Source organism: Syngnathus leptorhynchus, chromosome 5 (genome assembly GCF_054491065.1).
Source record: "Syngnathus leptorhynchus isolate UIUO chromosome 5, UIUO_Slep, whole genome shotgun sequence".
In the NCBI taxonomy this organism is placed as follows: Eukaryota; Metazoa; Chordata; class Actinopteri; order Syngnathiformes; family Syngnathidae; genus Syngnathus; species Syngnathus leptorhynchus.
This window is the reverse complement of record NC_141199.1, coordinates 17,892,748-17,920,302: the sequence shown is the minus strand read 5'-3', so window position 1 is coordinate 17,920,302 and position 27,555 is coordinate 17,892,748. Positions and strand designations below refer to the sequence as shown.

The 27,555-nt window shown below is 51.8% G+C and overlaps 4 protein-coding genes across 13 annotated transcripts; 1 reads left to right on the top strand and 3 right to left on the bottom strand.

The window, feature by feature from the left end:
• Positions 1–121: 121 nt before the first annotated feature.
• LOC147057509 (nucleus accumbens-associated protein 1-like) lies at positions 122–11,171 on the bottom strand. Of its 7 annotated transcripts, none has more exons than XM_085911151.1 (8): positions 10,798–11,171; positions 7,511–7,664; positions 6,714–6,959; positions 6,474–6,632; positions 5,355–5,766; positions 4,652–4,937; positions 4,187–4,284; positions 122–4,110 (listed from the first exon to the last, which is right to left on the bottom strand). In XM_085911151.1, the coding sequence occupies exons 1-8, from the start codon at positions 10,908–10,910 to the stop codon at positions 3,791–3,793; spliced, it is 1,788 nt and encodes a 595-aa protein (XP_085767277.1). In that variant the 5' UTR covers positions 10,911–11,171; the 3' UTR covers positions 122–3,790. The 7 variants fall into 7 exon arrangements, with proteins under 7 accessions (XP_085767277.1, XP_085767276.1, XP_085767275.1 ...); XM_085911150.1 differs by lacking the exon at positions 10,798–11,171 and adding an exon at positions 9,965–10,571; XM_085911149.1 differs by having other exon boundaries at positions 6,474–6,959.
• On the top strand, positions 10,754–17,144 carry trmt1 (tRNA methyltransferase 1). 2 transcript variants are annotated; one of them, XM_085911145.1, is made up of 16 exons: positions 10,754–11,794; positions 12,301–12,603; positions 12,784–12,967; positions 13,117–13,304; positions 13,377–13,492; positions 13,581–13,693; positions 14,392–14,540; positions 14,601–14,684; positions 14,764–14,833; positions 14,894–15,028; positions 15,102–15,187; positions 15,292–15,400; positions 16,031–16,107; positions 16,177–16,296; positions 16,408–16,522; positions 16,778–17,141. In XM_085911145.1, the coding sequence occupies exons 2-16, from the start codon at positions 12,314–12,316 to the stop codon at positions 16,844–16,846; spliced, it is 1,905 nt and encodes a 634-aa protein (XP_085767271.1). In that variant the 5' UTR covers positions 10,754–11,794; positions 12,301–12,313; the 3' UTR covers positions 16,847–17,141. The 2 variants fall into 2 exon arrangements, with proteins under 2 accessions (XP_085767271.1, XP_085767272.1); XM_085911146.1 differs by having other exon boundaries at positions 11,782–11,923; positions 16,778–17,144.
• man2b1 (mannosidase, alpha, class 2B, member 1) lies at positions 17,127–23,328 on the bottom strand. 2 transcript variants are annotated; one of them, XM_085911141.1, is made up of 22 exons: positions 23,178–23,328; positions 22,411–22,513; positions 21,977–22,150; positions 21,715–21,908; positions 21,441–21,573; positions 21,227–21,372; positions 20,934–21,133; positions 20,747–20,867; positions 20,609–20,687; positions 20,437–20,546; positions 20,260–20,367; positions 19,901–20,200; positions 19,669–19,766; positions 19,486–19,606; positions 19,096–19,214; positions 18,927–19,028; positions 18,705–18,792; positions 18,463–18,543; positions 17,934–18,158; positions 17,729–17,878; positions 17,536–17,638; positions 17,127–17,416 (listed from the first exon to the last, which is right to left on the bottom strand). In XM_085911141.1, the coding sequence occupies exons 1-22, from the start codon at positions 23,301–23,303 to the stop codon at positions 17,313–17,315; spliced, it is 2,985 nt and encodes a 994-aa protein (XP_085767267.1). In that variant the 5' UTR covers positions 23,304–23,328; the 3' UTR covers positions 17,127–17,312. The 2 variants fall into 2 exon arrangements, with proteins under 2 accessions (XP_085767267.1, XP_085767268.1); XM_085911142.1 differs by lacking the exons at positions 22,411–22,513; positions 23,178–23,328 and adding an exon at positions 22,242–22,331.
• Positions 23,329–23,686: 358 nt separating this feature from the next.
• On the bottom strand, positions 23,687–27,378 carry LOC147057506 (E3 ubiquitin-protein ligase TRIM47-like). Of its 2 annotated transcripts, XM_085911143.1 has the most exons (10): positions 26,337–27,377; positions 26,131–26,226; positions 25,979–26,059; positions 25,670–25,822; positions 25,379–25,541; positions 25,214–25,252; positions 25,077–25,148; positions 24,911–24,997; positions 24,085–24,313; positions 23,687–24,008 (listed from the first exon to the last, which is right to left on the bottom strand). In XM_085911143.1, the coding sequence occupies exons 1-10, from the start codon at positions 27,018–27,020 to the stop codon at positions 23,687–23,689; spliced, it is 1,926 nt and encodes a 641-aa protein (XP_085767269.1). In that variant the 5' UTR covers positions 27,021–27,377. The 2 variants fall into 2 exon arrangements, with proteins under 2 accessions (XP_085767269.1, XP_085767270.1); XM_085911144.1 differs by lacking the exon at positions 24,911–24,997 and having other exon boundaries at positions 26,337–27,378.
• Positions 27,379–27,555: the final 177 nt, after the last annotated feature.

The following is a 27,555-nucleotide window of genomic DNA, read 5'->3' as shown; positions in this document are numbered from 1 at the left end:
AACACGCGCGCGCTCCGGCTTCTTCCGAGGTTACCACGTATTTAAAGAGTATGTTTGTGTGATTTGTCTCTGGCGATCGAGCTCGGGTCGGGTCGGGCCGCCTTTCTCAAGTTTGACCAACTTTGATTTTTTTTTTTTTTATGGGACATTCACCACATCGCCACTAGGGGGCCCTAACAAGAAAACTCCACCCCACGTCAGGAGAATTTCAAATTGAATTGAAGACTGACCGTCCACTTCTGCCGTTTGGACAAATTGAACTTTGAATGAAGGTCTTTGTGTTGGGGGAAAAAAAACAACTGAACCACAGTAGTGCAGGCAATTTTTCAATCTACATTGGGAGTGAGAAAGTTCAGAACTGTAAAGTCTCAAAAGCCCTCCAAAAAGTCATAAAAGTGGCCATTTTACGAAAGGTTTCAGTCAAATCGGGATTGACGGTGTTTGCGGGGTGGAGTTTTCCTTTGACATTCCTTTTGCAAAATTTGATGGCGGTCATCCGTACATTTCGTTTTATTTGGCCTCTATCGTACGACAACAAAGAAAACTCGCCACCTTTTGCCACACATCGGAGGAAAAACGACAAATTCCAACTGATGTTGGCTCTCGAGTGTCCTTTCTACAGTTAACACACGTCAAAACAAGGCAAAAAGAACAAAAAAAGACAAGTACAAAAAGATACAAGGTTAAAAATTCAAAGTAGAAAAAGCATCCTGTCCCAATCCTCAGACCTCGTCCCGTTACAGCCTCCAAAAAGGAAGCGACAAATTGAGCATGCTCACAAAGGTGCAAAGGCTTTTAGTGCCATCTGGGGCTTTGTTCAAAACTCCAAACTCTGCTCCCAGACGGACGGACGGACGGCGTACAATTTCCCCATTTGGTCTCTATGGGACGTGTTAAGGAGTTGACAAGATCACATTAGCGTTAGCATTAGCGCTCTGCTTTTAAGGTGCGCGCGAGAATACAGTGATGGACTCCCAAAAGAAAAAAAAAAAAAAGAAAAAAAATTTACAATCATAGCTACAGGGGACATCGCCCTCCGGTCGCGGCGAGGAAAAACATTCAGGCAGCAGCGCTGATTTCAAGTCAACTCACTTTGGATTCACTGATTGTATTTTTGTTTGTTCGTGTTGATTCGGAAAAACATTCAGTCGCCTTGCAGCTTTGCCAACAATTACGACGATTCTCCTTAATAATATATTCAAATCAAAATTCGCAAGCTTCTGACCTCTCTCTCGGTGATACAAAATGCTTGAAAAGTCTTTAGACCTCAGCACTCAAAACCCCGACTTGTCCGGCGCCGTTACAGCAGAGTCAAAATTACGAAACTAACCTTGGAAAGAATAAAAGCAAAATGTCCTAAGATGACAAAAGTTTTGAGTCGAGTCCACCATATTCTCGTAGCATTGCAAGGAAGTCATGTTTCACAACTACAAGAATAGTTGCAATCCACATTTCAACGAGAAGCAAGTCAGAAATTTGTAAAAAGTAAGGTGCGGATTTCTCCCTTTTTTTTTTATGCTGTAGGAAAAGAGAGCCAGAAAATTTCAGTCAGTCCCGATATTGTACGACCGGAGTCATGAGAAGAAAAAAACAACAACCCAAAAACTATTTTGGCTTGAAAAATTAGTGATACATTTTGTGAAGTTGAAAAAAGGAAATATTTGGCAATTTTAAAGGGAAAATAAAGCGTCATGAGGAAACAAGCCATCACTAGTCATACAATCAAATTGTACTTTTTGCACGAAAAAGCCTCGCCACCTTCTTCGATATTCAACACGTTGGACTTTGTAAGGGGAGGGGAAAAAAAAAAGAAAGTCATTTGCAAGTCATCGGACATGGCAGTCGTTTGTCATTTTTGACAAGTCGTAGATTAGCGCCAAAAGATTCATACCATTTGGGGGGAAGGTGCAAAAATGCGAGAATTGTCCTTTTCAGGAACATTCAAAAGGACGTCCGTCCGTCCGTCCGTCCCAGCACCACAATTGCAACCCCCGCCCCCTTAAGGATGCAAAAATAGGTGCTTCTTTCTCTAACGAAAAGCGGTCGTACGCATGTTCATCGGGAGTAGGATCTCGCCTCTCCACAGCTACGGGTTCACATGGAAAAGTGAAATGTATAGAAAGAAAGCTCTTCAAAGTTTTGATGTCCAACTTTTTGGTCAAATATGTGAAATGAAGACGGATCTCAAAGGGACGTTTATGCGACAGCTACAACAAATGCTTTTTTTGGGGGGGAGCTGCGTGCGCGGCAATAATGGCAGGATTCATGCCAACGCTTTCAGACATTTCAAATTCAGCCTCCGTTAGATCCCGTTTAAAAACCATCACAGCGGCCACCATTTCTCTGCTCGTTTTGATCATGATATTGTTGTGGACCTTTGTCATGGTGGTCAGCCTTTCAAAAAGGGACCCTTGCCATCAGACATGAGCGCACGGCAAAGTTTCTTTGTTGATGTTTTCCTTTTTTTTGGGGGGGGGGGCGCCCTCGGAGCGTCCATTTGGGGGGGGGGCAGAGGTTTACGTAAACAGACATGCAGTGCAGGTGTTTGAATTGGAGAAGCTTCCTGCTTGCGTCTGGATTGCGACTGCCGCAGTGGCTCTTTGCCTGTCCTAGGAGATTAACACACACCCCTCCTCCTCCTCCTCCCTTCTTTTCCTCCTCCCTTTCTTCTTTCCTTCACGTCTGGCAAGATTAGAATTGCCTCGGTTCAACAGTCTGGTCGATATCGCGCTTCCGATTGTGGGTGGGGAGAGGACGGACGGACAGACAGACGGACAGACGGACAGACAGACAGCCTCTCATCCTCATTTATTCCTGCCTAAAAAAAAAGAAAAAAAGAAAGAAATGTGCATTAAACCCATCCCCAAAAACTATGGGGCAGAAAGTTGAGGGATTTGGGATGAGGCTTTTTAGCATTGGAGCTACATTTAAAAGCCATGGTTGGAGACAAGGCCTTATTTGTACATTCAAATGGATATGAAGGTGATTTTGGCGGCAGACCAAAACAAAGCAGTATGAGCATTCAACGTGCGGGCGATGCCACTCTGGCTGACACACGCCATAAAAGGAATGTGTGAGGAGACGCATGAATATGCGCACACATATGAGGCAGTCATAATGTCTTGGAGGGGAGGGGGCATGGCGGGGCGGGGCGGGGCAGGGCAGGGCGGAGCGGGGCCTCACTCTGTCCTCGCCTGTATATTTACGGTGGTGCGTTTAAATCAGCGTACTGGAAGAAATGTGCCCCCCCACACACACTCACACACACAGGTGTACAGGGAGGGAGGAGCCTCTTTGGATTAAAAAAAAAAAAAGTCACAACAGATCATAGACAAGAATTGTAAACACTTTAGTTTGAAGATTGCGCTTAGCTATTAGACTGGATAGAAAGACTGGCGTCAATTGGGAGAGGAACTCCAATCGCTTGCTTTTTTTTTTCCTCTTTCGCTGCCCTCTAAAACGCAAAGCCCAGTCGGGGATAAGGTGCTCAAATGTTGAAAACGTGACGTGGAAAAGGGAGTCGGATCAGAACCCAAAAGATAACTTTGATGAAACCACGGCAACACTCGTTAGCATCGCATTCAAGGAAAAATGGGTACGGCACGAGCACACCCACGGGAGGAAGGGCCGCCGAGACACGCGCGAGCGACGTGCTAGACGGGAGAAGAATCCCGCGATTCTGGTACATGCTGCGTTGTGCGGGCCGGCAAAAAGTCAGGGAGAGAAACACGGCAAGCGGCCGCAGGGTGGGCGACCGCCTGTCCAAACATCCGTGGCTCCGTGCACTCACTTAAAACAAAGCGCCGCCTTCGTCTCCTCCGGCGCCGCCGCTGTCCTGGAGGGCCTCGCCGGACGTCGCCCCGCCGTCGTCGCCCCCGGTCGCCGGCTCCATGGAGGCGCCGTCAAAGCCTTGCTCGCCGCCCAGCCCGTCGGCGTCCATCTTGACGTTGTCGGCCAGGAAGGTGGAATAGGCGTCGCTGTCGGCCATCAGGAGTTTGAGTTTGGGGATCCAACTCTTGCGGACCACGCGCCGGGCGTTGGTGCACATGTCGGCGGCGATGGCGTTCATCTCGCTCTCCCGGAAGCTGGGCGCAAAGTTCTGGCAGTAGACTGAGGGGAAAAAAGAGGACGCTTAGGTGGCGAGCGGCGCGGCCTGGCGAGGCGCGGCCGGCGACAAGCGGCTCACATTTGACGGCGTGCAGCACTCGGTTGTCCAGCGGCTTGCGACTCGGGTCGTTGGTGGACGAGCGGATGCCTGTCCCGCAGCTGTTGGCCAGCGTGCTCCTGAGAGAGGAAAAAAGTTCAAAAACTGCAAATATAAGTTCATGGATATCGAAAAAAAACACGTTTATTTATCAGAAAAAATAGAAGAATGAAAATAAAAGTGAAAACAAACTATTTCAAATAAATGTCAACCATGTCGCCAGACCATTTTTCAAATATATATTTTTTTCAATTTATAAAAAATACCTAAATGTGCCAAACATTTTAATTGGCCAAGTATTTAGTATATATATATTTTTTTTTGAATAAAAATGGATGACAGATAAAAATGCAACTTCAATTGTAATCATTTGAAAGATATTTAGAATTTTTTTAAAAGGAAGGCATTTCAAAAAAACAACTCAGGGGTCTGTCATCCGTCACTCACCTGTCAAAAAAGGCGGCCAGCAGCCGCCTGAGCAGAACTTTGTGCCGCGTGCCGGCGCTGACGTGGCAGTTCATGAGCTGCGCCCGTGAGATGAACACGGCGGTGCCGCTGACCAGCTCCAGCTTCTCGGCCGGGTCGCCCTCTTCGTAGAGCTTGGGATGGCAGCGGTTGCCGATCTGGCCGATGAGCTCCGACGGCAGCGACGCCAGCTCCTGGCGGGGGCGCCCGCCCCGCCGCCCCGCGTCCGGGGGGGCGTCAGGCAGCGCCTCCACCTTCTCACCGGACACTGTGAGGGCCAAAGGAGACATCAGGCCGACTTGAGCAACCATAGACCGGGGGGGGGGGGGGGGGAGCTCATTTGTTGGCTAATTCATTAGAAATGAATATACAACAATATCTAAATATTAAATACGAGACATTAGTTAAAGCTTCAAACAATAACGCTTTAAATTGATCAATTATAGTTTAAACTTAAAGAGCAAATATGGGACAATTAAATGGGTGTCCCCAGTGAAAATGTTTTTTGTTTGGGTGGGGGTCACCCGGCCGCAGGAGATGCGCTTCGTATTTGTCACCTTGGAGACGTTTTCCGTGATCAAATCAAGTGTCTGTCTAAAAGCGGCGAGGGAAGGGTGGCGTGGCGTGGCAATGGAACTCAATGGGATTTGACTGAAGCGTCAGAAAGCGGCGCGGCGGTGCTGACCTGCGGCGTTGGCGTTGAGCATGCTGTACATGGTGTAAATGTTGCAGATTTGCCTGTACTGCTCTTCGGCGCTTTCGTCCGTCATCTCGTCCTCTTCCTCGTCGTCGTGGTAGCTGATGGGCGAGTCGCTCGTGTATAGACTGAGGGTGCCGGGACTGGTGCCTTCGGGGGTTCCGCCGTTATTGCTGCTGCCGTTGTTGTTGGCGGCGGCGCCCCCGGCCAGGAACGAAGGGGCGGACCCCCGCCCGGAGCAATCCTGGGCAGCGGCGTTGGAGCTGAATGAGGAGGAGGAGGAAGAGTAGCGCGCCGCCTTTCTTTGGGTGCCTCCGGAAGCGCCCCCCCCTCCGTTGCCCCCCTCCCACAGCCGCTTTGCCACCGGGATGCAGACCACAGAGTAGGGGAAGCCCTCGGGCTGAAGACAAGAAAAATCATTAGAATTCAATTTTTTAGTAGTGACGCAATGATAGCTCTGTCTTTCATTGTAGCGTTTGATGAAAGACAACCTCTTGGCCCCGTTGCCTATTTTCTGGACTGTAAGTCGCAGTTTTTTTGGGGGATAGTTTGGCCGAGGTGCGACCGACTTGTACTCAGGAGTGACTCGTATGTGAAATTATTAACACACAATCATTAACACACGACTTACTTACTAGTATAGTTGATCACCTCACGTTATTTTCAGACTAAACCGCATGAGGGCGCTCCAGGCCTATGGACTAATTGGAACCCCAACTGACGACGACGAGTCAGATGTGAGCGCAGCATCTACTTAGCGGGGTTGTTTATAAGTAACCCCGAGACCAAAGATTTCGATGGATTTCATGATTTGGAGTGACGCGGATGTTTTAGCATGTCGTACTTATTTGAATAACTCTTAATATGTTATGTCAGGCACATTCTCAGTTCCTTGTTTATGTGCTTACGTAACGTTTGCATACCGTACTTTCAGCCAATTTTTATTATAGATATAGACTATATTATATATTATTATTATAAAATCAATGTATTACTATTTTAAATTGACATTCAAGATGATGTTGTTGCTTTTTTCTTCTTCTTTATTATGCATCTTATGGCTGCTGCGACTTTTAGTCGGTCAAATATGGTAGTCCACCCCGTCACCTGTTGAGCGGCGGCCGTCTGCTCCGTCTTCACCTTGCAGGCGGCGGCTCTGGCGGCAAGCAGCGTAGCGCCGGGCCCTCCTGCCGTGGGAGTGAGGGGACTCTGCGGCTCCGTCTCCTCGACGTGGAGGCCCTGCGAGTCGCAGCTGGGGGACGAAACCTGCCAAAGAGAGAGAAACAAAATGCAGACTTTTCCCGATGCGCCGTTTTGACGGACAGCCCGACGGCGTCCCGCCGGCACCTTGAGGAAAAACTCGGTGCCCTTCTCCATGATCTGCTGGATCTGCAGAAAGCCGGCAGTGTACATGAGCAGGAACTGGTCACCCACGTTCATGCTGAGGCGGCCCGTGTAGCAGAAGGCCAGGATTTGACGGAAGCTCTGCGGCTGCACGGCCGCCGGCAGCTCCACCACCGAGCTCTTGCCGCCGCCGGCGTTGAACAGGTCACGGAAGTACGACGAGCTGGCCGCCAGCACTGCGCGGTGGGCCTGCAAACGCAATTTCCTCAGCAAAGAAACGGACCAAGAAACCCACCTGGCCCGTTTGCCGGCCGACGGACGCAAAATTGCCGAAATGAATGCTGCGCCTAATTTTGACCTCACTTGTCTTTATTTGCGCCGTGTGATGGCAAGCAAACTGCCCCTGGGGTGAGGGAGGGGTAATGGCGGCGCCTTCAGACTCGGAATTTCGGAAGGCGCGAGAGGGCGCAGACAAAACATTTCATGTGGCTCCGAACGCAGCGCGCTATTTTCTGATCTCGCCGATTGAGCGCCGCGACAATCACCGAGGGACTCATTAAGGCTGTTGTAAGGGGGGGACGATTCGCTCGAGCGAACTCTCGGGAAAATGAGCACGCGGATTCTTTGGCGCAAAGGCCAACGAGTTGACAAACGAGAAATGCGGCAAACTTGGTGGAAGGTGCGAGTGAGCACTATAATATCTTTTTTTTTTTCTTTTTTTTTTTAAACGAGCACGGGCTCGACACGGACAATGGACAACGGCGAGTGAGAAAACGAGGCGGTGTCGGCGTGCGAAGGACCTTGAAGGCGTGTCCCTTGACTACCACGGAGACGTCGCAGTAGAGACCCTGCAGACGCTGCTCGTTCAGGCACTCCAGGACATTGTTGCCAAAGTTGGGGATCGCCATCTGCAGCGTCTGAGCCATCACGCCGGGCCCGGCACCGCCAGCGGCTCTGCGCAGAGGACAAAGCAAAAAAATAAAATAAGATTGCCTCAGCACGCGTAGTCCAACTCTGTGGCCTTTTCTTGGATGCTTTGTGGCCCACTCTTGCATTTTCCCGGTCGCTCGGTCAATGCGGAGTCACTTATGCAACGCGTCTGTTTCCCACGTCATAGCCAGCCGTGATCAAAAAGCGGAGCGACGCTCGACGGCACACAAAATAATCCGCTCTTCATAATAGATTGTGTTCAAGTGTGACTCACTTGGCAAACGGCTCAAACCTGACAGCTTCCGCACTCGTTATTTGTGTGATGCGTGTTGATGCTAGCGTAGCAAAAAAAACAAAAAACATCTGGAGTTTGAGCCGCAAAACCGATGTAAAAATGCGCAACGGGTTGCGGCCGCGATCCGCCATTTTGCACTTTGCGCGGCCTCTGGCGACAGTCGAGACGACGGCGCGGCTTCCGGGTGTAAATATGTGTGGCGGCGTGAATAAAAAGCAGACGGTTGCCATGACGACAAGCCACCGTGGCTCATAAATTTAAGCCCGGCGTGCCGATAACGCACGTTGAGAAGCGGAGTCGAGACAAAAGGCGCAGATCATCCAGACGTCATCCGAGGACGCGGGACGGCGAGGTTGTCCGGGAAGCAAAAAAGACACTTCAATTGGCGTCACTTGACCTTTGAACCAGGGAGCGGGGGCCCCTTGTGCCCCATTTGAACAATGAGCAGCTAACACACAATGAAGAAGGAAGTACTTCAAATGTGGAACATCAATGTCATTCGGAATACAGATCCCGTGATGGCACAAAATAAAGTGACTAAAAAGAGATCGGGAGCCCTTCTTAAAAATAGCGGTACACTCTATAAGACATCGGTGACATTATCGCTCGTTTTTCTTGACTGGCCGTGCTATGACAGTTTAGTGACGGGAGCGCGAGATAGGCTCGCGACCTCTGTCGCCCCCAAAGCCAATTTGCTTTTCAGAATTGCCAAGCAGCTAACAAAGTCTCGTCGTCCGTGTTTACAAAGCTCCGACTGCACACGCTCAGAAGCTCCGTGATGACGTGGTATCGGTGCGTTAGTATCAGAGCCTTTTTCCCCCAAATTCAAATTTCAAACATTGCCTCAGCCTTCCAAATCCAGAACCGTAAACGGGATCCGGCTCACAGATACACAACGTAGGTTACGAAGATGATTTACTGAAGCGGGCCAGTTCTGGTGATTACACAGTCATGGCAGAAAGATCTCGATCCACCATTTTGGAACTTCCCTCCAAAACTCTTCCAAGGTCCTCATCGTCGACTTTCCGATTGAGCCAAAATGTCTTATTGTCAGTCCATCATCTTTGGTGTCACCTTCATCGGAAATCACAGCATGCAGCTTCCCGCAACGGAGCCATCATTCCAAATCTACTTGTGTGTGGCATGCGTTGCCTCCTTGAGTATTCTGTCATCTATGCCTCGAGATGTCATCCAAGGATACTTGCCTCCCCCCCTTCCCTGGCGGCAGTTCAACCGGGGTCACCTCAGCATCCAGGAAACGTAATGAGGACAAATTGCCACCACTTGACCTTTGAACCCGGGCCCGTGCTCCCTTCAAAACAGCTGAACCTTGCCATAAAAGCAACATTTCCACGTGCCAAAGTGTGAAAGGTGTTGCACGGACTTACTTGGAGAAGCTCAGTTTCCTGATTTAAAAAGGCTGGCCCGCCTGCCGATGTTGTTAGCACGTAGCGAGCTAAAGCTATAGCTAACGTTGCTGCCACCACAAACCTCTTCACGCATTTCTTAAAGCTGCCTAATTTGCTTGCACGACAGCAATAGAAATCTCCTCCGTGGCTGATACTTTCCAACCCAAGCTCCGAGGCGACGTGCTCAGCTCAGCCCTCGGCGGCGGGCACTCGAGCACTGAAATGCGGTTACGTTTCCCCCCCCTGCCCCCGCCTCCCTCCTGGCGGAACGCGAGCGCAAGAAAACTTAACCCCAATATCAAGCCCGCCCGTTTAAAGGGAGAAATTGCCTCACTTGTGCCAGAGAAGGAGGAGCAGCAGACGGTACCGAGAGGAGGGGGGCCACAGAACAGCGTCAGGGAGCCGGAGGACCAGCGCGGAGGGGGGAAGCGAGCTGAAAGTGACGGTGCCCCGCCGTGTGCCAGCCAGCCAGCCAGCCAGCCGTGGGATTTGGGAGTCCTCGGCTGGCCCGGGCTGGCGGGAGGGAGAGAGAGCGAGAGAGAGGGAAGGGAGGAAGAGGAGGGGGCGGCGACGAGACAAAAATGACGAGCTCCTCTCCTTTTTTGTTCGCATTCACTCACGCGTTTGAGTGGAAAATGGTCAAGACGATGAAAAATGAAGCCGCTACCCGTTCCTTCGTCGCCGCATTCAATGCGCCCAAAGGGGCCACCATGAAGTAGCAGAACTGGACCCCCTCCATTTTAATGTCGCGTGCATGCGTGCGGTACTTTTCACGTTGATTACATAAATAACATTTGTCGTTGACGCGCTACGACCGACTCCCGCATTTTGCGAGGGTGGTCGATATCTTGAACCGCGCCATCAACAGGTCATTCCGGGACACAGACGGACGATCCCACAGCGTGGCGAGACAAGAAACAGGGCTGCCCCAATTCAAATACTGAAGAAATTGCGTTTATTCTCGTTGATTACATTCGAACGTTTATACAGCAACCTTCTTGTTTGTGTGGAATGCGGTAGGATGAGTGGCGGACTCGTGAAGCCTCTCACCGCGAGAATAAGAGGCGGGGACTGTGGGGGATTAGTGGGCTAGCCCGCCGCCGCCGCGACGACGACGAGTCCGTCGGTGCGATAAAGTTTGCCCACTTTCCCCTCGCCCATCCCCCACTGCACACGGTAGCTAGCTCAACTTCACTTTGAAGCAGTGGAATCATTCCAAATAATGGCTTCTTCTATACACACACACACACACACACACACACACACACACACACACACACACACTTAAAAGCGTCACCTATCATCCACTGAATTCGTTCAACACTTCCCCCCCCCCCCCCCCCCCCCCAAAAAAAACCCCCAAAAAATACGAAGACCAAGGAAAGAAAAGAAAGACAGAGCATCACACCGCGCGTGTGCGTTGCTGCTGGGCGGCGTGTAACAACTCACTCACCCCCTTGGCCGCTGGAACTCGTTTGAGGAGGAGTAGCAACGGCGGCGCGCAGGAACCTCGTTAATAGTGACGGTGGTGATGGTGTGTCCCTCCGCCACGCCGCAGGCAGCCATTCATTGCTGGAACTCGACGCAGCAGCAGCAGCAGCATCATGAAGGCACGCACGCACGCACTTCGCCCGGAGGGGGGTTTGGGGGGGTTAACTGTACCGAAGGAGCAAAGCTTAGTTTTCTGCTTTCTGGCTCCCAGACACAGCACAATCATGGATTAAGCAGACAGACTGAAAATGATTTGGAATTGCATGAAGCTATCGATCGGACTCAGGTGTTGCCTTCAGGGACGGTGTGAAATCACACTTTCCCCGCAGACCAGCTAGACATGACGTTGTCTTCATCAACAGTCCGAAATCACCCCTCAGAAGTGATTGTTCCAAATGTTTTCTGAAGGCGGTATCCAGCCCATTTTTCCATTAAAAACTTTCTTTACGGAGTTTTCGATCAGGAAAATGATTTTGGCTTTCATTTCAAAAGTTATTTGTTTTGGATCATACTGACTACTCTACTTTGACCTACCCCCCATTTATTTTCCCGTTTCTTGTGCCCTCATTCAGTCAACAACTTTTGACTGTCTGTGTTTAGCTCCTTCACCATTGTGGAGTTTGCCGATGAAATTATTCATGGCAGCATGCTGATGATTTTTATTACAGTGAAAGTAGGCCGGGGTGAGGAAGACGAGGTGGAGGATGAGATAGGGAAGGAAGAAGGATGTCTCTACCCGCCTTTACTGTGCTTGGTTTTTTCTCATGCTGCCGTACGGGCTTCCGTAGACTCCGTCAACATGGCGGCCCCCGTATGCTAACGTGACAGCGACTGTTTTTTCTTCGAGAAGGCGTAACGGTTAAACCTCCCGCCCCCCATTCAACAGTATATACATGTAAAATGCGCGGCTGAGTTCCAAGTATAGCAAAAGTGTGTCGAGCGGAGACGCACATATTACGGTGAGAGCTCTTTTTCTTCAATGTGGCGGGGACATTTGACCGAAGAAGCCCGCTCCCAAGAAACACGTGAAAAGCGGTCCGAAATGAAGCACATTCACTTAAACGTCACTCATTCTGCTGCTTGCTAGCGTAAGAAATGACGCTTCTTCGTAACATGTTCCCAAGTTTTCTTGTGCCCTTGTCAGGATCATTTTCGCATTCGGGAATGTTTTGGGTGAAAACACGAGTTGTCTAATCTGTGTCATTTCATACTGGCCAATTGTTTTCTCCGTATTTGAACTCTCGAGGTGAGATTCAAGCCTAGTCGTGACGAACATTTCTAAATGTCTGCATTCGTAGGTTCTAAGTGAGCGCAAACCATGGTACCAATACAATATCATATTACAAACTCAAGATGATCCTTCAAAACAAATTATTTGATTTGATACTTTGCATCCTGTACTACTTTCCTATGAATCATTTGATGACGTTTTTGACCATGACTTTGGAATGAACCCTGGGTCCAGGTATCGCACCTTCATGCTGGGGCGGGCCGCCCGGCTGTTGGAACTCATCGTCACCCCCCGTCGCCTGCCCCCGCCCTTCGCGGCACGTCGGAGTTGTGCGGGTTGCGCCATGGAAACGCCTAAAACGGCCCATCCGGGCTCCGACGTAACGGCCGCCGAACCTGTCGAGAAGCGGGAGGAGCCGCCTCCCGTCGGGCTGCTGGCGGGAGAGACGGTGGTGAAGGAGGGCAAGGCGGCCATTTTGTTTCCCAGTGCCAATGAGGTGTTTTACAACCCGGTCCAGGAATTTAATCGAGACTTAACGTAAGTACAAGGGATATTTTTATCAGCCTAGTCTTTGGGGAAATCTTGCAGGATGATGAATGCCACGACGTTTTGTTTCCACTCTACCTGGGAATGGCAAAAACAAAATGAAAAAAATCAAAGAAGTGGTTTGAGAAAGATGAATGAGTCCTCGAGAGTTCATCTTGATTTCTTGGCCAGATGTGCGGTGCTGACCGAGTTCTCCAGAGAAGTGCTGGCTCAGCGCGGCGTTCAGATTGTGGTGCCTGGCGAGAAAGAGCGAGCGGTGGCGTCTCTGCCCGACGAACCTGCCGAGGCACGGGACGGGAAGACCGACGCGGAGGGGGCCGCTGTCGTCACGGCGACGGCAGGGCAGAAATGTGAGGTAACCACAGCGCAGACCTTCCGCCCGTAATGGACACAACACCGTGGTTGTGACTGGCTCGATTTTCGCCACCTTCGCTCGGAACCGTTTGGAAACTTTGAAGTCAGGTTTTACGGCCTTGATGACTTTGCGGCGTTTTGTGTTTCCAGCGCGGTCTTCGCGTCCTGGAGGCTTTAGCCGCGTCAGGTCTGCGCTCGGTGCGCTTCGCGCTGGAAGTGCCGGGCCTTCGGAGCGTCACCGCCAACGATTTCTCCCGCAAAGCCGCCGCCCTGGTCGCCAGGAACGCCGAGTACAATGGCGTGGGCCAGCTCGTCCGGGCTAGCTGCAAGGACGCCAGGTGAGGACCAACGTGGCCTTGCCGTGACTTTGCGTGATTTTCTCACGTGCCGTGCCGTGCCTTGCCGTGCAGCATGCTCATGTACGAGATGCGAGGGAAGAACGATCGCTACGACGTCATCGATCTGGATCCCTACGGCAGCCCCGCCTCGTTCCTGGACGCCGCGGTGCAGTCCGTCGGCGACGGAGGTGGGGCGGCCTTATGGCTCGCGTTGGCGTAGCGATGCCCGAGCGCGCCGCCCGAGCGCGCTGCCAACCAGTCTTTTGCGTCCGGCAGGCCTCTTGTGCGTCACATGCACCGACATGGCCGTGTTGGCGGGGAACAGCAACGAGACGTGCTACAGCAAATACGGCTCCGTTTCCATCAAAGCCAAGTCCTGTCATGAGCTGGTTAGTGGCTGTCGCAAAATATAAATCATTAAATATAAAAAAATACAAATAAATGTGTTTGCAGTAAAACATCCATATCAAACTCAAGGCCCGGGGGCCTTATACGGCCCCCACATCATTTTATGTGGCCCGCCAAGACACATTTTGCATCGACTTTGTGTCATTACTAAAATTACAAATTGTCTTCACTTATAGAAAATGGAGACATTGCTAGCAATTTTTATTACTATTTAAAATGAAGAAATTTCATGAAAAAATTTCTAATATTTGAAAAAAATTTGGGGAGTTGATTTGAGTTCATTTTATTATTTAGCTTTAAAAAGATTTTTTTTCTCCAAACATGATTTTTATTCTGAAAGGCATTTTGTAGTATTATTTTTTTGGGGCGTTAATTTGAGTTCATTTTATTATTTAGCTTTGAAAACGTTTTTTTCCCCAAACATGATTGTTGTTCAACAATTATTTTTTGGGGAATTAATTTCATGATCTAGCTTTAAAAACGTAAATTCCCAATATAATTCCTCGTCCTAAACGCAGCGTAAACTGCACTCACTTGCTTCTGTCAGTTTCCTATGTTCTTACCTTGCAGTGAGTTGTTACTTTGTTAGTTGTTCCGACTAAATGTAACTTTTTGGCCTCGGTCGTCAAACAAACCCGCGTCAACTCCAGCATCCAAGAGGCTTTGGGCTTCTCCGCAGGCTCTGCGCATCATCCTGCACAGTTTGGACCAGCGGGCCAACGTGTACCAGCGCTACATTCGGCCGCTGCTGTCCGTCAGCGTCGACTTCTACATCCGGGTGTTTGTGCGCGTCTTCACGGGTCAAGCCACCGTCAAGAACTCAGCCAGGTAGGTCCGTCCGCTTTGGGCCGTCCGTCCGCTGGCTTGAGTTGATTGAATGTGTTGCAGCAAGCAGGCTCTGATCTACAACTGCGTCGGCTGCGGCTCGTTCCACTTGCAGAGGATGGGCAGGAGGACGGACAACGGCAAACAGTGAGGCCCGCTACTTGGGAAGCCGCTCTTGCCGCTTCCTCACCCCACCCACCCACCCACCGCCGTTTATCCCTTTCAGTACCAAGTACTCGGCGGCCACCGGGCCACCCGTGGGACCCACGTGCGAGCACTGCGGACAGAGGCATCAGGTGACCTTTGCCCTCCATTTCCTTTTGTGACGGTCATTCAACTCTCCGCACTCTTCCCAGCTGGGCGGTCCCATCTGGGCGGAAGCCATCCACGACCGGGCCTTCGTCCAGAAGGTTCTGAGCGCGGTTAGCGGCAACCCGACTCGCTTTGCCACGTCCAAGCGCATGGAGGGGATGCTGAGCATGGTGACCGAGGTAAGCTCGTAAATTCTTTGAACGTGGCGTCCCCAGTCAGTCTCACGCCCTGGGCGCCGTTTGCGCTGCGCAGGAGCTGGAGGACACGCCCCTTTACTACACGGTTGACGGTCTGAGCAGCACCATCCATTGCAACACGCCGCCATTGCTGCAGTTCCGGTACGTAGCGTCAATCTGGGATGTAACGGGAGAAGTTGCTCAACCCGGAAGGAAGCCAAGCGTCTGTGAGCGTGCGCACCCGACCGACCCTACCTTGTGTTCAGGTCGGCTCTGCTGCACGCCGGTCACAGAGTTTCCCTCTCGCACGCCTGCAAAAACGCCATCAAGACAGACGCGCCGCCCGCCGTCATCTGGGACATCATGCGCTGCTGGGTGGGTACGCCGCGCCACGCCGCGCCACGCCGCATTGCAGTCCTTCAAAATCGATTGAGCCAAGGCAAGGCTTAGTTTACAGCAGGAGCGGCAAACTCATTTTGATCACGGGTGGGCGTCGTAGTCCTTGTTTCCCTCGGAGAGACATTTTGATTGTCGATTGTCTTCTATATACACTACAGGCTACAATACAAAGTGATGAATAATATGTTTTGAAATCAGAGACGAGGAGAAACTGTTCAAATAGTAAAGCAAGCAATAGCTCTATTTTTTTCCCAAGTGAAGACAATTGATCATTTAAGTAGTGGCACAAAGTCGATGCAGAATCTGCTGGCCACGTAAAATGATATGGCGAGCCGTATCTGGCCCCCGGGCCTTGAGTTTGACACCTATGGTTTACAAAGTCGCATGGCGAGGGACCCATTTTATCTTTCATTAAAAATGAAAACATTCACAACTTTGAGGTGGATTTTTTTCCCCTACAAGATGGCACCTGAATAAGAGGAAATTCAAAATTGTCCATAGGCTAGCTAGATGAACAGAGAGGCATTATTTGTCATAAAATAAAAAAAAAAAAATCATTTTTAGAGCAATGAATTGAAATGGAATGATTTCCCGTCCCCCTTGCAGGAGAAGAGCAACCCGGTAAAACGTGAGAAACTCTCCGAAATGACGCCCGCCTTTAAGATCTTGTCGACCGAGCCCAGGTGAGACGTCGTGGGCATCGCCCTTTTTGTTCACTTGAAAAAAAATAAAAATAAAATGCCCTCCCTTAGCTTTGACGCTTGTTTCACCGTGCGGGACGACGCCAACCCTCAGTCCCGTCAGCGCCACTTGACTCGTTTCCAGGAGAACCCGCAAGCCTTCTGGGGACCCAAAGCCAGAGCAAAAGCTGGGTAAGAAAACTGTCTTTGCGTTGACACGCCCACTAAAAGAGTGTTGCAAGTTGGAGCCCAAAAAGTAAAGAGACGCTTTATCTTCTGCGTTGTTGTATTTGCGCCCCCTAGCGGCGGCATCTCCGACGACCTGCAGCTGAAGCGCATGAAGAACCAAAACAAGCGCAAGGGCCAGATTACGGACTCGTCGCAGCTCAAGAGCCTCCCGTGCAAAAAATTCAAACAGGTCAGCGGAGTCATTGCTCCGCCACCCGTGCCCTCGTTGTGCGTGTCGTCACTTTTTGAAAGATGTTTACAAACTCGATTATGATCTGTAAAATGCCCGATTGGAAAAATCATCAATGACAATGAAACAGCTGTCGACCCTAATGTTTAAAAGCGTCTTTGCATGAAAGGATAAACATTTGAAGCAAATTGAAACGTTCTTTTTTGCTATCCACTTTTAGAAGCGCTGTGGTTTAACATTTGTCTATTTTTCCAGGGCACGTGCACATACGGGGACAAATGCTCGTACTCCCACGACTGCACCGCGGAGGAGAAAATGGAATAAATGAAGACGATTTTTGCTTTCACAATCAGTCTTTTTTTTTTTTTGGGAGGTAAGAGGCTTTGACTGTTGTAACGGTCCAATAAAGCGCAACACGTACGGAAATTTTTCCCCCAGTGGTCATTTTTTCAAAATAGTCGACTCCCGGGACGCTTGCTCGGGCCACCATTTTACAGTCAATTAGAAAGATTCTGCTTGTACAATTATTTGACTTTTGACTTATTGTTCAGTTTGCATTTACATACACGAACGTTAAGAGCGAGGGGAAAAACTCTCACATGTCGGCGAGCAAAAAATGTTGCTTTATTTTTCCGCTGCTTTTTTTGGGAGGGGATCAATATAAAATCAATATATAAGCATTCATCACATCAGGTGAAAAATGGAAGCTCATGTCACTTTTCTTCTAGTGTCCCAAGAGTTTTTCCCCACTGGAAAATGGCTGCCACTTCTGCGTATTGAAGCTGGAGCACTATCTGAGGTTCACTCTGAGCAGGAAGGTTCGAATTTCCATCGGGTGCAAGGTGACCTCCCACGCCGAGGGGTCCTTAAATGTCTTTTTCTGGGGCTTTTCAACTGGAGGGGAAAAAAAGACAAGTAGAAAAGTGAGAAGAGAGAGGGAGATCTATTTAAAAAAAAAAAAAGAAAGGCTTTGACTGAAAGTGTGCGATTGGCTCATTCATGCTAGCGCGTACCCGTCTGCGAAGTCCAGTGGAAACGCTTCATCTCTTCTTTCCACTGATTGGCTGACAGGTTGAGTTCAGAGACGCCCACCACCTCCAGAGTTGAAAACAACTTCTGCACACAAGAAAATCACCAAACGGTGCTATGAAAGCGGACATTGCCAATTCAGAGTAGCCGGTGTATTTTGTCAAGTAGTAGTTGAACCTGCAGGTCCAGCGTGACCGGCTCCGAGTTGATTTTGCTCTCCCGGCTCTGGAACTGATGCTCCAGCCTGAGCAGAACCGAATCGTCGTCCCATCGGCTCAGTGTCAGCAGGTGGACGGCGGGGGGCAGCGCGGCCTGTAGCCCTGAGAACTAAGCGGAAGGAAGATTGCTTGGGAAAATCTCACTTTGCATTTCCATGACTCACCTCCAGTCGAGTATTTGGGTGCAGGTCTCCCTGGGTGAATGTCAGCAGCGGCTGCAGTACCGCCTCCTCGGCTAGGGGGCGGTGCACGTCGGCGGCGATGGCCGGGCGCTCCAGGGAGAGCAAGAGGCGCCCGCGCACGACCAGACCCTCCGGGAAAAGGTCAGAGGTCTCGTTGAGGGCTTCGGCCACCCCGCGGACGTCGTCGTACAATAACCGGCGGTGGAGCTGTTGTCGGGAGATCACAAGTATGTTAACTTTGTTTTTCTGGGGTTATTACGTCTTTGCGTTCTGTTGTGGACATGTGTTGGCCTCCAAATATATACGGAAGCTGTCCCTCAGTGTAGAAAATATTCAGACTTGTCATACATTGGAACATACTTGTCGGCTAAATGCTAGTGTTGAGCGTGACCAACCCGGGTGACGTTGTTACTTTTTTTTTTTTTTTTTTTCTGTGTGTTTTTATGTTTGCTTTTGGGTAAATTTGTCTTGATGTGCTTTTGTGTGTACAGCTATGCGCATTGGATCTGACCATGATCTCAAGGGAGCCATTGTGAATGCTGCCTCCGCCCTGAGAGCGATCCGTCACCACGGTCAGTTGGTCCTTGTCGTCCTGGCAACACACACACATCCACATTTGATCCATTGCGCTCCAAACTATCACGCACGCGATACGTTAAACATTGGAGGAGTTGGGAGTCGATGGCCACCGAGGCGTCAAACAATTCCGTTTGTAGATTTCACATTTTTGGACGAGTCTCGCACGCCAAGCACCTTGATGAAGGCGCGGGAGTTGATAGGGTAGTAGTTTCCGGCGATGGGCTCCGACTGCTTCAGGTTCCAAGTGGGTCGGAAGTCTTTCCTGCGGCAAAACGGCGCAGTTAGAAATTGCTTTAGACTCTGGCGCTCGCTTGAAAAAAATTGATCAATGGATTGAAAATGTCCACTTGTCAATGGATTGATTGAAAAGACAAGTTTTCCACTTTGAGCGCATACTTCCTCTGGAGAACTTCTCTCCCGTTGGAGTCGGTGTAGAATATCCCCGAAGACTGGATGTCCGTGTCCAACCGAGTGATCACCTCCTTGCCCAAGTCGTCGCTGACGGAAAGCAAAGGAGGTGATTTAGCGGACCATTCTACGGAAGCCAATCTCAGGCGCCACTCACTCGATGGGGATGGGACCTACGGTCCACTCGAGCTCCAGAACCCGGCTGTCGGTATGGAGGCGAACCACTTGAGACGCCCACGGCGCAAACCGCTGCCTCACCTCTTGCGTCACCGACGTCTGCGAAAGAGACGAAAGCTCACGTTTGTCGCTCTTTAGCCGTGTGGCTGTACTTGTGATGGATTTCACGTGGCCGGTGAGTGACGTGTTGCTAACGAGCTTTGGGGAATGAACCGATTTTGGCTCCAATTTTGGATTGATCCAAATTGACTTCAAACTGGGACTTGCTGTGACTCGTTCAGACTTTGCGCTAGGCCTGTCCAGCCGGCCCATTTCTCGCGGTTTGGCTAGCCGAGCTGAATTCCACAAAGCGTAAGGATCGAGCGAGTGCCTGTATTGTCTCCGTCTTGGCTGTCGTGCTGATGACAAACGGCGTGGAGGAGTTGGGTCTGAAGATGTACGCCCCAGAGGGCTGCTTGCTCTTGGAGTTGTTGCCGTCGCTGGCGTTGTACCTGCAAGCGTCCGCGTTAACCACGGGACTGTCCGTTCATCATGACTTTCAGTGACTACTAACCAGTAGAAGTTCTGTGTCAGGCTGATACTCTGCTTGGTCTCCAAGTTGTCCAGGCCGCTTAGGAGGCCCGTCTCCGGGTCAAAGGTCACTCGGAGATACTGTAGATATGGGAAAATGGGTCGTTTACCGACAGCGCAAGTCAACAAAACCAAATACCGAAATGTCAGGTCAAATGGAGAAGCGAGTTCAAGAACCAGAGTAGCGGCAAATGACAAGCGAGTCAACGTCATACCTTGTTCCAGATGGATTTGGGCGCACGGGATCGCACGGAGGCCGGCGGAGGCCCGTCCTGGAGCAGGGACAGCGAGTAGGTGGAGAAGCCCAGCGCCGGGGCCCGGGCCCGAAAGAGGAGCTCGTTGACGGCGAAGCCGCGGTTCCTCCTCACGTCTCGCGTGGCCGGCGAGACCGGAACCACCTCGCAGTCCACGGACCTCCCGTCGGCGTCGGTCACCGAGTACGCCGTGCCGTTGACCGGAAGCCTGACGGGCCAGGCCACGGGCCGAGCCAGGGGGTTGAAGACGTTTACGGAGAACTGGAGGAGGAAGCCGTGCCTCAGGAACGTTGACAACAAGGCCAAAGTCAGCTTTTTACCCTTTGGCTGGACTCGCTGATAGGACACACGCTGACGTTGAGGCTATCGCAGTACACGCGCTTGGCGGTGGATCCGCTCAAAGCGGCCAGACTGTTGCTGACCACAACCTGGAGAAGGGAAAACGGTGGGTGTCGTCCAAAGCCGCCACTTGAGGAGCCACAAAAGTCCAAGCCTACCTGGCAACGTTGCCAGCCGTCGGCAAGTCTCCGGGCGTAGTCGTTGGCCACGTGCTGCTTTTCCGTGCCTGACACGGCGTCGTGGTGCTGAGCTACCGCCATGGCTCTTTCTGGACCCAAAATGTGGAGATTAGGCGCAGGCAAAGGGAATCCTCCCTTCGGACTTACTTACTCAAAGCGAGACTGTCGCCCTCGCCGAAGGGTCCGCTCGTAGAAGCCCGGCCGCCGAGAACCTCCAGCTGGTTACACGTCTGAAAACAAGGACGCATTTGAGCGCCTGACAGAATCCGGATCTCATTCGGGAAGCCACCTGCAGATTGCTGTTGCTGAGCCTCTCGTAGCGCTTCAGCGCCGGTCTGCTGCTGAAGTAGCCCGTCCAGAAGTCGTGGGCGTCGTCCGCATACGGGAAGAAGTCGTCCGTCTTCAGGGCCCTGCGCGGGAACCCGCAACGGTTGGACGACGCGCTTCCCGCTCGTGGACTAGCGTTTGGGTCCTACCAGGTGAGGTTAGCCCGGTGCAACTCTTGGAGGTAACAGGAGGGCGTGGAGTAGAGGACGTTGACCCGGCTTCCGTTGGACTGCCGGGCGTTGACGTAGCGGATCAGCTTGTCCAGGTTTTTGTACCACAGGTTGGCGTTCTCGTACTGGAAGTCCGACCCCATGGTCATGATGATGTGATTGGACTTGTACACCAGAGACTGAAGCGGACCAAATCGCTTGTTTGGATTTGACGGGCCCGAGCGCACAGGCGAGATTTTAGAAGGAGTCCCATTTTGAAAACCGAGGCGCACCTGAGCGTTTGCCACGTTGAGGAAGCGCTCCACCACATCGTCCACGTTGTAGTCCTCCAATTCGGGATCGTCCTTGATGGGCGGGTCGTCGCAGGACTGGTCCCAGCAGAAGCCCTCGGGGGGGTTGTAGCCATTGGGAAGAATCCCTGACAAGGTGCGAGGCCGACCGGCGCTGTCAACGTGCGGAGTCTCAAATTGGCACGCAGTTCGTTACCGGTGAAGAGGTCGGCCATTGGCGGGGCGAGGCTGTCGGACGCTCTCCACAGCAGCTCCTGCTCCTTGGTCCGCATCCGCCGGTAGCGGTCCTGGTAGTCCACTCGGCCGAAGAAAAAGCCGTCGTAGCCCATCTGACTCGGGATTGACAAATAACTTTTGTTTTGTTTTTGGCAATACGCCAAAGTGCCTTTGAAACGATGATTCTTGGTACCGTTTTATTTGTAGATCACCCAAATGTGGCATGTCAAGCTGTTGTTTTGGGTGACTCTTACCTGTGCAAACATGGAGGCGTGTTCGCGGGCATGTCCAAACGGGTCAATGTGCCAGGCCACCCGGGGCCGACCGCAAGGTCCGAATGTCTGGTTGAGGAACCGGAGTCCCATGGTCATCTGGTCCAAGACGGCGCTGTAGTGGGTGGCGGCCTCGTCGCTCATGCACCAGCCGCCGTTGACAAACTCCAGCCGGCCTGGCGGGAGAAAAGAGGGCCGCTTCTCAAGGTTGTTCCATTTCAGGGAATCCGAGCGGGGGACGCACCCTGGTTGACCAGCCGCTTGACCGTCTGCCGCACGTCGGAGCTCTGGCGGCGCCACCATCGGTAGAAGAAGGCCGTCTCCACGTAGATGAACCTGCGGTCGGGGTTCCTCAGAAGCTGCTCCACCACCGAGTCCAGGATGTACTGCACGCCGGCGTGCTGGATGTCGTTACGGTCTGCGCACGCACAGGAAAAGCGCATCACGGGAATGTCGAAACAAAGACTGAGTACGCCTCCTGGTATCCATCGCTCGGACAAAAAGTGTACCTTTTCGGTAAAAGCACTGGAAAAATCAAAGGTCGTCACAAAACTGGTGAAAAAGTTGATGGAGCAAAAGTAGGAAAAAAAAAAAAGCACGCGATCTGGGACACAGATCACAACGACCGTTTTATGGCTTTGTTTTAACGCAGGGATGCGTGCGTGCGTTTGTTCGGACCTCCATAGAAGTACTGGTCCACGGTCTTGAGCCAACCCACGTCGTCATGTGTGTGCGGAACCAGGTGGACGTTCAGCATGGCCGCCTTTGTAGCGTGACACGACTGCACGCAAACGACAACGTATGCGGACACAGATGTAACATACATGGCAGGCATCACCGACTCATCCATCACACCTCGAGGGGAATCTTAACTTGTTTTGACACTCCTACGCCGTGAAGGTTAAACGTTGACTTTAAAGGATTCAAAAAGATTGTGAAAGCCTCTGATCAGAATGACCTCTATTGACCAAGTGAAACTTTGCCCCGACAGTTGGAGTCACTCCAGTCTACACTATTATAAAAAGTACAAATTGAGGAACAACCTCACGAGGGTTGCTTTCAAATAAGGTCCACTTTTTTTTTTAGAACGCCACTACATGGTGTTTTAATAGAGGGCATTGCATCATGAACATTTGCATTTTCTACTGCATGAAAAAAAAAAAATCAATAGTTTGCAACAGTGCTATCATACTAATCAATCACAGTATTGTGCAAGTGATGAAGAGTGCAGATCGTGTTCAATCTTTGAGGTTCACGCTTTCTTTTTGTAATAAAATGAAAATCTGAATAAAAAAAACATTCTGATTAGATGACATATATGTCGCAAACAAACATTCAATGTTTTAATTTTCTTTACGAGCTAAAAGCAACGTCCCTGTTTCCCTGCAAGACGTGGGTCTTGAACCCGGCATGACGTCACTAAAACGCGTCCAGAGGCGTCTGACCTGATAGCCGCACTTGACGTCGTCGTCTTGTTGTTTTTCGTGGCGCTCGACTGGCAAACTCGAGCAAATTTGGATGAAACACAGGATGAAAATGAGCGAAAGAAGCCGCCAGCAGCCCGCCGCCATCTTGGCAACAATAAACTAAAGTCATGTGACGGGCGTTGACGTTCCCAGTCGTCATGTGACAAGCGTTATTTTGCTGAACCCTCACTTTGGTCTGACAGGCTTCAAGGGTAAGTTTGGAGTTGACAGGTTTTTTTGTTTTTTTTTGATGGACTTCATACTGTAAGTTTGAAGACACACAAGCAACGCGTATTTCACGTACATTAACGTTTAGTATTATATCCCTTTCTCTTTTCTCACTTTTACACAAAGTGCTATGGCCAAACTGAAAAAAAAAGTAAGCACAATGTCATCATTTACAATATTCGTCATATATTGTTTTTAGCGATATAAAGCCATGTTCATCTTGTTAGTATTTTGAAAATTAAAATTGTATTCTTCCATGTTCACTGCGCTGGAGGAGTAGCATCCTGAGGGCAGAGGAGCAGGGTGGAGTCCAGGTCCAGGCGGAAGGCCGGGTAGATGGGCTGCGAGAAGGCACATCGGAAGCTATGCAGCAGCACCATGCTGTCGGACACGCTATAGAAGGACAGCGCCCCCTTGTGGCGCTCCAGGAAGACGCCGATGCGCGGGCACGGCGGCGCGGCCACGGTGGTCTTGCGGTTGTCGTGCCAGGCGGCGTAACCAGCGTGCGTGCAGCGCAGTCGCCACGAGTTCTCGTTGCGGCCCAGCAGGCACGGTTTCCCGCCCCCTTTGCGCCCGATTCGCCTGCAAGTCGGGTTGCCAAATGGCCCGGCTGGCTTCACTTCCAAAGGAAAGGGCTCTCTGGAAAATCAAAGCCTACCTGTAGGTGGCGCCGATGTCGATCCATCCTCCGCCCCGCCACTCCACTTCCCAGTAGCCGGCGTCGCCGAACTGGCCCTGGCCGCACAGGACCTGAGCCACCGAGTCGAAGCGCTGGGGGTGCGCCGGGTACGGCTGAAGCTCCTCGCCGCAGTGGGCGCCCCGGCCGCCGTCAAAGAGGACCAGGGTGGGGTGGGCCGTGTCCGGGTCCAAGGACAGATGACAGGAAACTGAGATAACAAACAGGCGGGAAGTAACCACCACATTTCTGAGTTGGAGGTGAGACAGGAGACAGGAGAATCCCACAAGAATCCTAAAGCCAACCCCGACAAGATCCACCAGCGAGAACACCGACCACGTTCCCGACCCCAAACCCTTTGACCAGGCCCAAGCGAACCCGGCGCTGGGATCCACGGTGTTGAATGTTGTCGGCGCAAAGGCACGCTTTGTCTTTCCGGTGGAAGGGATCCATCAGTCAACATTCAAAGTCTTAACAATAGCTGGACTTTCCAAATGAAAGAAGAAAAGAGTACATTTGGCCAGATTTGACAAAAATCCATTGTTTTTGAGCAACTTGTATTTTGGCGGGGATACAAAGTAGGAATATCAAGGCAGAACATTTTTTCCCCCTAAAATGATGACTTGTACAGACAAAGTTTGACCTTGAATGAATATGATCCCACCCCCCTTTGAATGTCAGTCTGAATCTGGAGCGAATATTTCTGCTACTCTTTAGGCAACGGATGGCCATGTGAACACAAACGGGGTCGCAGCACATATGGACAGACAATCGCATTTTTTCCTCGGTGATGAAGAGGAACACTTACACCTGAGGAAGACGGCCCTCATCCTTTGGTCGGCCGGCTGCAGAGGCAGCGAGGACGCCGGGAACGACGACGACGACGACGTAAATGCTACGCACACACACACACACACAAGACGAGGACAAGTGATGGCATTTTGGAAAAAAGGTGGCGTGCACGCAACACTCACCGTGCGTGTCATCTTGTCTCGAATGTCGAGGAGAACGCTGAGGCTTGACGTTGGCGGCCGCGTTCACGCCGCCTTCGAACACACAGGCGACATTTTGCTTTCAAAGCTCCCTCCCCCCCTGGTTTGAGCGAGCTCACCTTTAACTCCCTCGCCAGCCCCCGCGTTGTTCTCGTTCACTGCCAGACAAAACCAAGACTTGTCAAACGTGTCAATCTCCAACCGCCTTCCAGTCGATCTTTCGTGAAGCCCTTTGAGACTCGTTTGTGATTTAGGGCTATAGAAATGAACTCGACTGGTTTTACCCGCCCTGGTGATGGAGTCCACCTCCTCCCTGCAGACGTCCTCCAGGCGGTTGCGGAGTCTCCCCAGGGACCTGCTGGCCCCGCCGAAGGCCTCCGCGGGGGGGCCGGACGTCACCGAGGGCCGGGCGGCGGCCAGGACGGGAAGGCACAGCAGCGGCGCCGCCTGCTGGCGAGAGAGCCACACGGGAACAACAGATTCACTGAGCAAAGGTTTGAGCTCAAGGACCACCTTTGTTTTAGATCATTTAGCCCTGCAGCTTTCCGTGTGGCCTGTAGGGTGTGCTGTTTGACCTGCAGAAAGTGTCCGTTGTCCTGAGTCTGAAGAAGTTGCGCAATCTCCTGGTCTCGCCTGCGCAGTTCTTCCAGATCTTTCTCCAGCGTATCGGCGTCTCGCTGGGCGCGACCCACCAACGCTCGCTCGCGAGCCTCCACGCGCGCTCGCACCTGCAGCCAGGAAAGCCCAATTTGAAATCTCCAAAAGCTTCATTTGAAACCCCGGGTGCCGAGCTTCAAAAGCAAAATTGAAAGCCGAGTTTGAAAGCCCAGGCCAAGCTCGAACGAAGCACGTTGGAAAACCTGAACTTTGTTCTTTGAGATCACCTCGGCCTTGGTCTTCTCCAGTCGTATTGCCATGTCAGCAAAGAGCATCTCGCTGTCCTCTAAAATGGCCGAAGCGGACGCCTGACAATCACATGCAGGTCATGTCCTACTTTCCAGAGGTCCTGATTGAAAGCCAAGTCCAAAATACGCACCTTGAGGGCTTCCAAACTCTGCTGGAACTCCTCCAGCTCTCGCTCGCAGCTTCGGATTTTGCACCGAACCGTCCTTTGAGACTCCTGAAGCTGAACCTGGACGCCGACAGAGAATTTGGATGTACTTTGGGGATTATGTCTTGTCGTGTGGTTTGTTTGTTTGTATGTCTGGGAACTTGCCCATGCAGCACTCCGTCCGTCCGTACCTGTCTCCGCGCCCTCTGCGCCTCCGCAGGGTGCGCCTCCTCTCGGTCGGCCTCGCACAGCAGACAGTCTCCGCTCCAGTGCGCCGCGGCCTCCTCCGGCTCGTCGTCGTCGCTGCCGCCGCCGCCGGCTCGCGGCTGCAGTCCGAGGCGGTGCTGCGCGCACAGCCGCTCGGCGGGACACTCCACGGCGGCCACCAACTTGTGGCGCCGCAAGGTGCTCACCTCCCGATGGGGCAACAGGTGGACCTCGCAGAAGGAGGTCAGGCACACCAGACACGACTTGGTCGCCGCCAGCTTGCTCACCGGCGGGCAAAAGTCGCACGGCACCTGGCCCGCGACACCCAGGTAGAGCTCTGACGGCGGCGGCGAGAGCTCTGACGCGGCTGCTGCTGACGCAGCTGCTGCTGACGCGGCGGCGGCGGCGGCTTCCGTCGGCTTGAGTTTGGCCACCACCTCGGCCAGCACCGTGTTCCGGCGGAGCACCGGCCGCGGGCTGAACGCCTCGCGGCACTGCGGGCAGCTGAAGTGCGCCGGAGGCTCGGCCTGGTGGTCCCAGTAGGCGTTGATGCACGCCATGCAGTAGGTGTGTCCGCACGGGATGGACACCGGGTCCTGGAGGACGTCCAGGCAGATGGGACAGCGAAACTGGCTCTCCGTCACCGAGATGTTGGCGTGGCCCTCCATCGCCGCCGGACTGGACCGGGACGGGACTTTCGCTCAGGCTCTCCGAGGTTGTTTTGCGCCAACGGTAGGGAAGGAGGGAGGGGCCGGACTGGGGCACCGGACTGGGGCACCGGGAGCAGTCATTGTCCTTAAAGAACTCTTCCGCTCCGCTCCGCTCCGTCATCCATTCCTTTCGAACCGGTTGCGCTATGCCCCTGGCGTTGACTGGCAAGGCATGTGGACGGGACTGAAATCAGTGTTGACTTGTATTTCGAACGACAAGAAGTCCTTTCATTTGAAGCGCTCACTTTTTTATGCATGAACAGGATGTGACATGTGACGTCACACTGCCTATTCATTTGAGGGTCATACCGCCACTAAGGTGAAGCATGTCGATATCAATTTCGGGTGTGTATGGTTAACAATGTGCATATCGCTCCCGGAAAGTGTGCACGACCTCAGCCTTTTTCAGTGATGCTCTTAACTCCATTTTGCATGACCACGTTATACCGCCCCTGGTGGCCAAGTTGCATGCACCAGAATGTGCCATCAACAA

Excerpts from the sequence above, each read along its gene's own strand:
- trmt1 (XM_085911146.1), top strand. The coding sequence starts at position 12,314 with ATGCTGGGGCGGGCCGCCCGGCTGTTGGAACTCATCGTCACCCCCCGT. Across the intron at positions 13,305-13,376 it reads GCTAGCTGCAAGGACGCCAG|CATGCTCATGTACGAGATGC; the intron begins GTGAGGACCAAC and ends CTTGCCGTGCAG. Across the intron at positions 16,297-16,407 it reads AAAGCCAGAGCAAAAGCTGG|CGGCGGCATCTCCGACGACC; the intron begins GTAAGAAAACTG and ends TGCGCCCCCTAG.
- man2b1 (XM_085911141.1), bottom strand. The coding sequence starts at position 23,303 with ATGGCGGCGGGCTGCTGGCGGCTTCTTTCGCTCATTTTCATCCTGTGT. Across the intron at positions 21,909-21,976 it reads CAAGCGGCTGGTCAACCAGG|GCCGGCTGGAGTTTGTCAAC; the intron begins GTGCGTCCCCCG and ends TTCTCCCGCCAG. Across the intron at positions 20,368-20,436 it reads ACGGCTGGCAACGTTGCCAG|GTTGTGGTCAGCAACAGTCT; the intron begins GTAGGCTTGGAC and ends TCCCTTCTCCAG.
- LOC147057506 (XM_085911143.1), bottom strand. The coding sequence starts at position 27,020 with ATGGAGGGCCACGCCAACATCTCGGTGACGGAGAGCCAGTTTCGCTGT. Across the intron at positions 25,253-25,378 it reads GGACTCCATCACCAGGGCGG|TGAACGAGAACAACGCGGGG; the intron begins GTAAAACCAGTC and ends TTTGTCTGGCAG. Across the intron at positions 24,998-25,076 it reads GAGACAAGATGACACGCACG|CATTTACGTCGTCGTCGTCG; the intron begins GTGAGTGTTGCG and ends GTGTGTGCGTAG.
- LOC147057509 (XM_085911148.1), bottom strand. The coding sequence starts at position 10,083 with ATGGAGGGGGTCCAGTTCTGCTACTTCATGGTGGCCCCTTTGGGCGCA. Across the intron at positions 7,665-9,964 it reads ACCATTTTCCACTCAAACGC|AGCCGCTGGCGGTGCCGGGC; the intron begins GTGAGTGAATGC and ends TCCTCTGCGCAG. Across the intron at positions 4,285-4,651 it reads CTGGCCGCCTTTTTTGACAG|GAGCACGCTGGCCAACAGCT; the intron begins GTGAGTGACGGA and ends TTCCTCTCTCAG.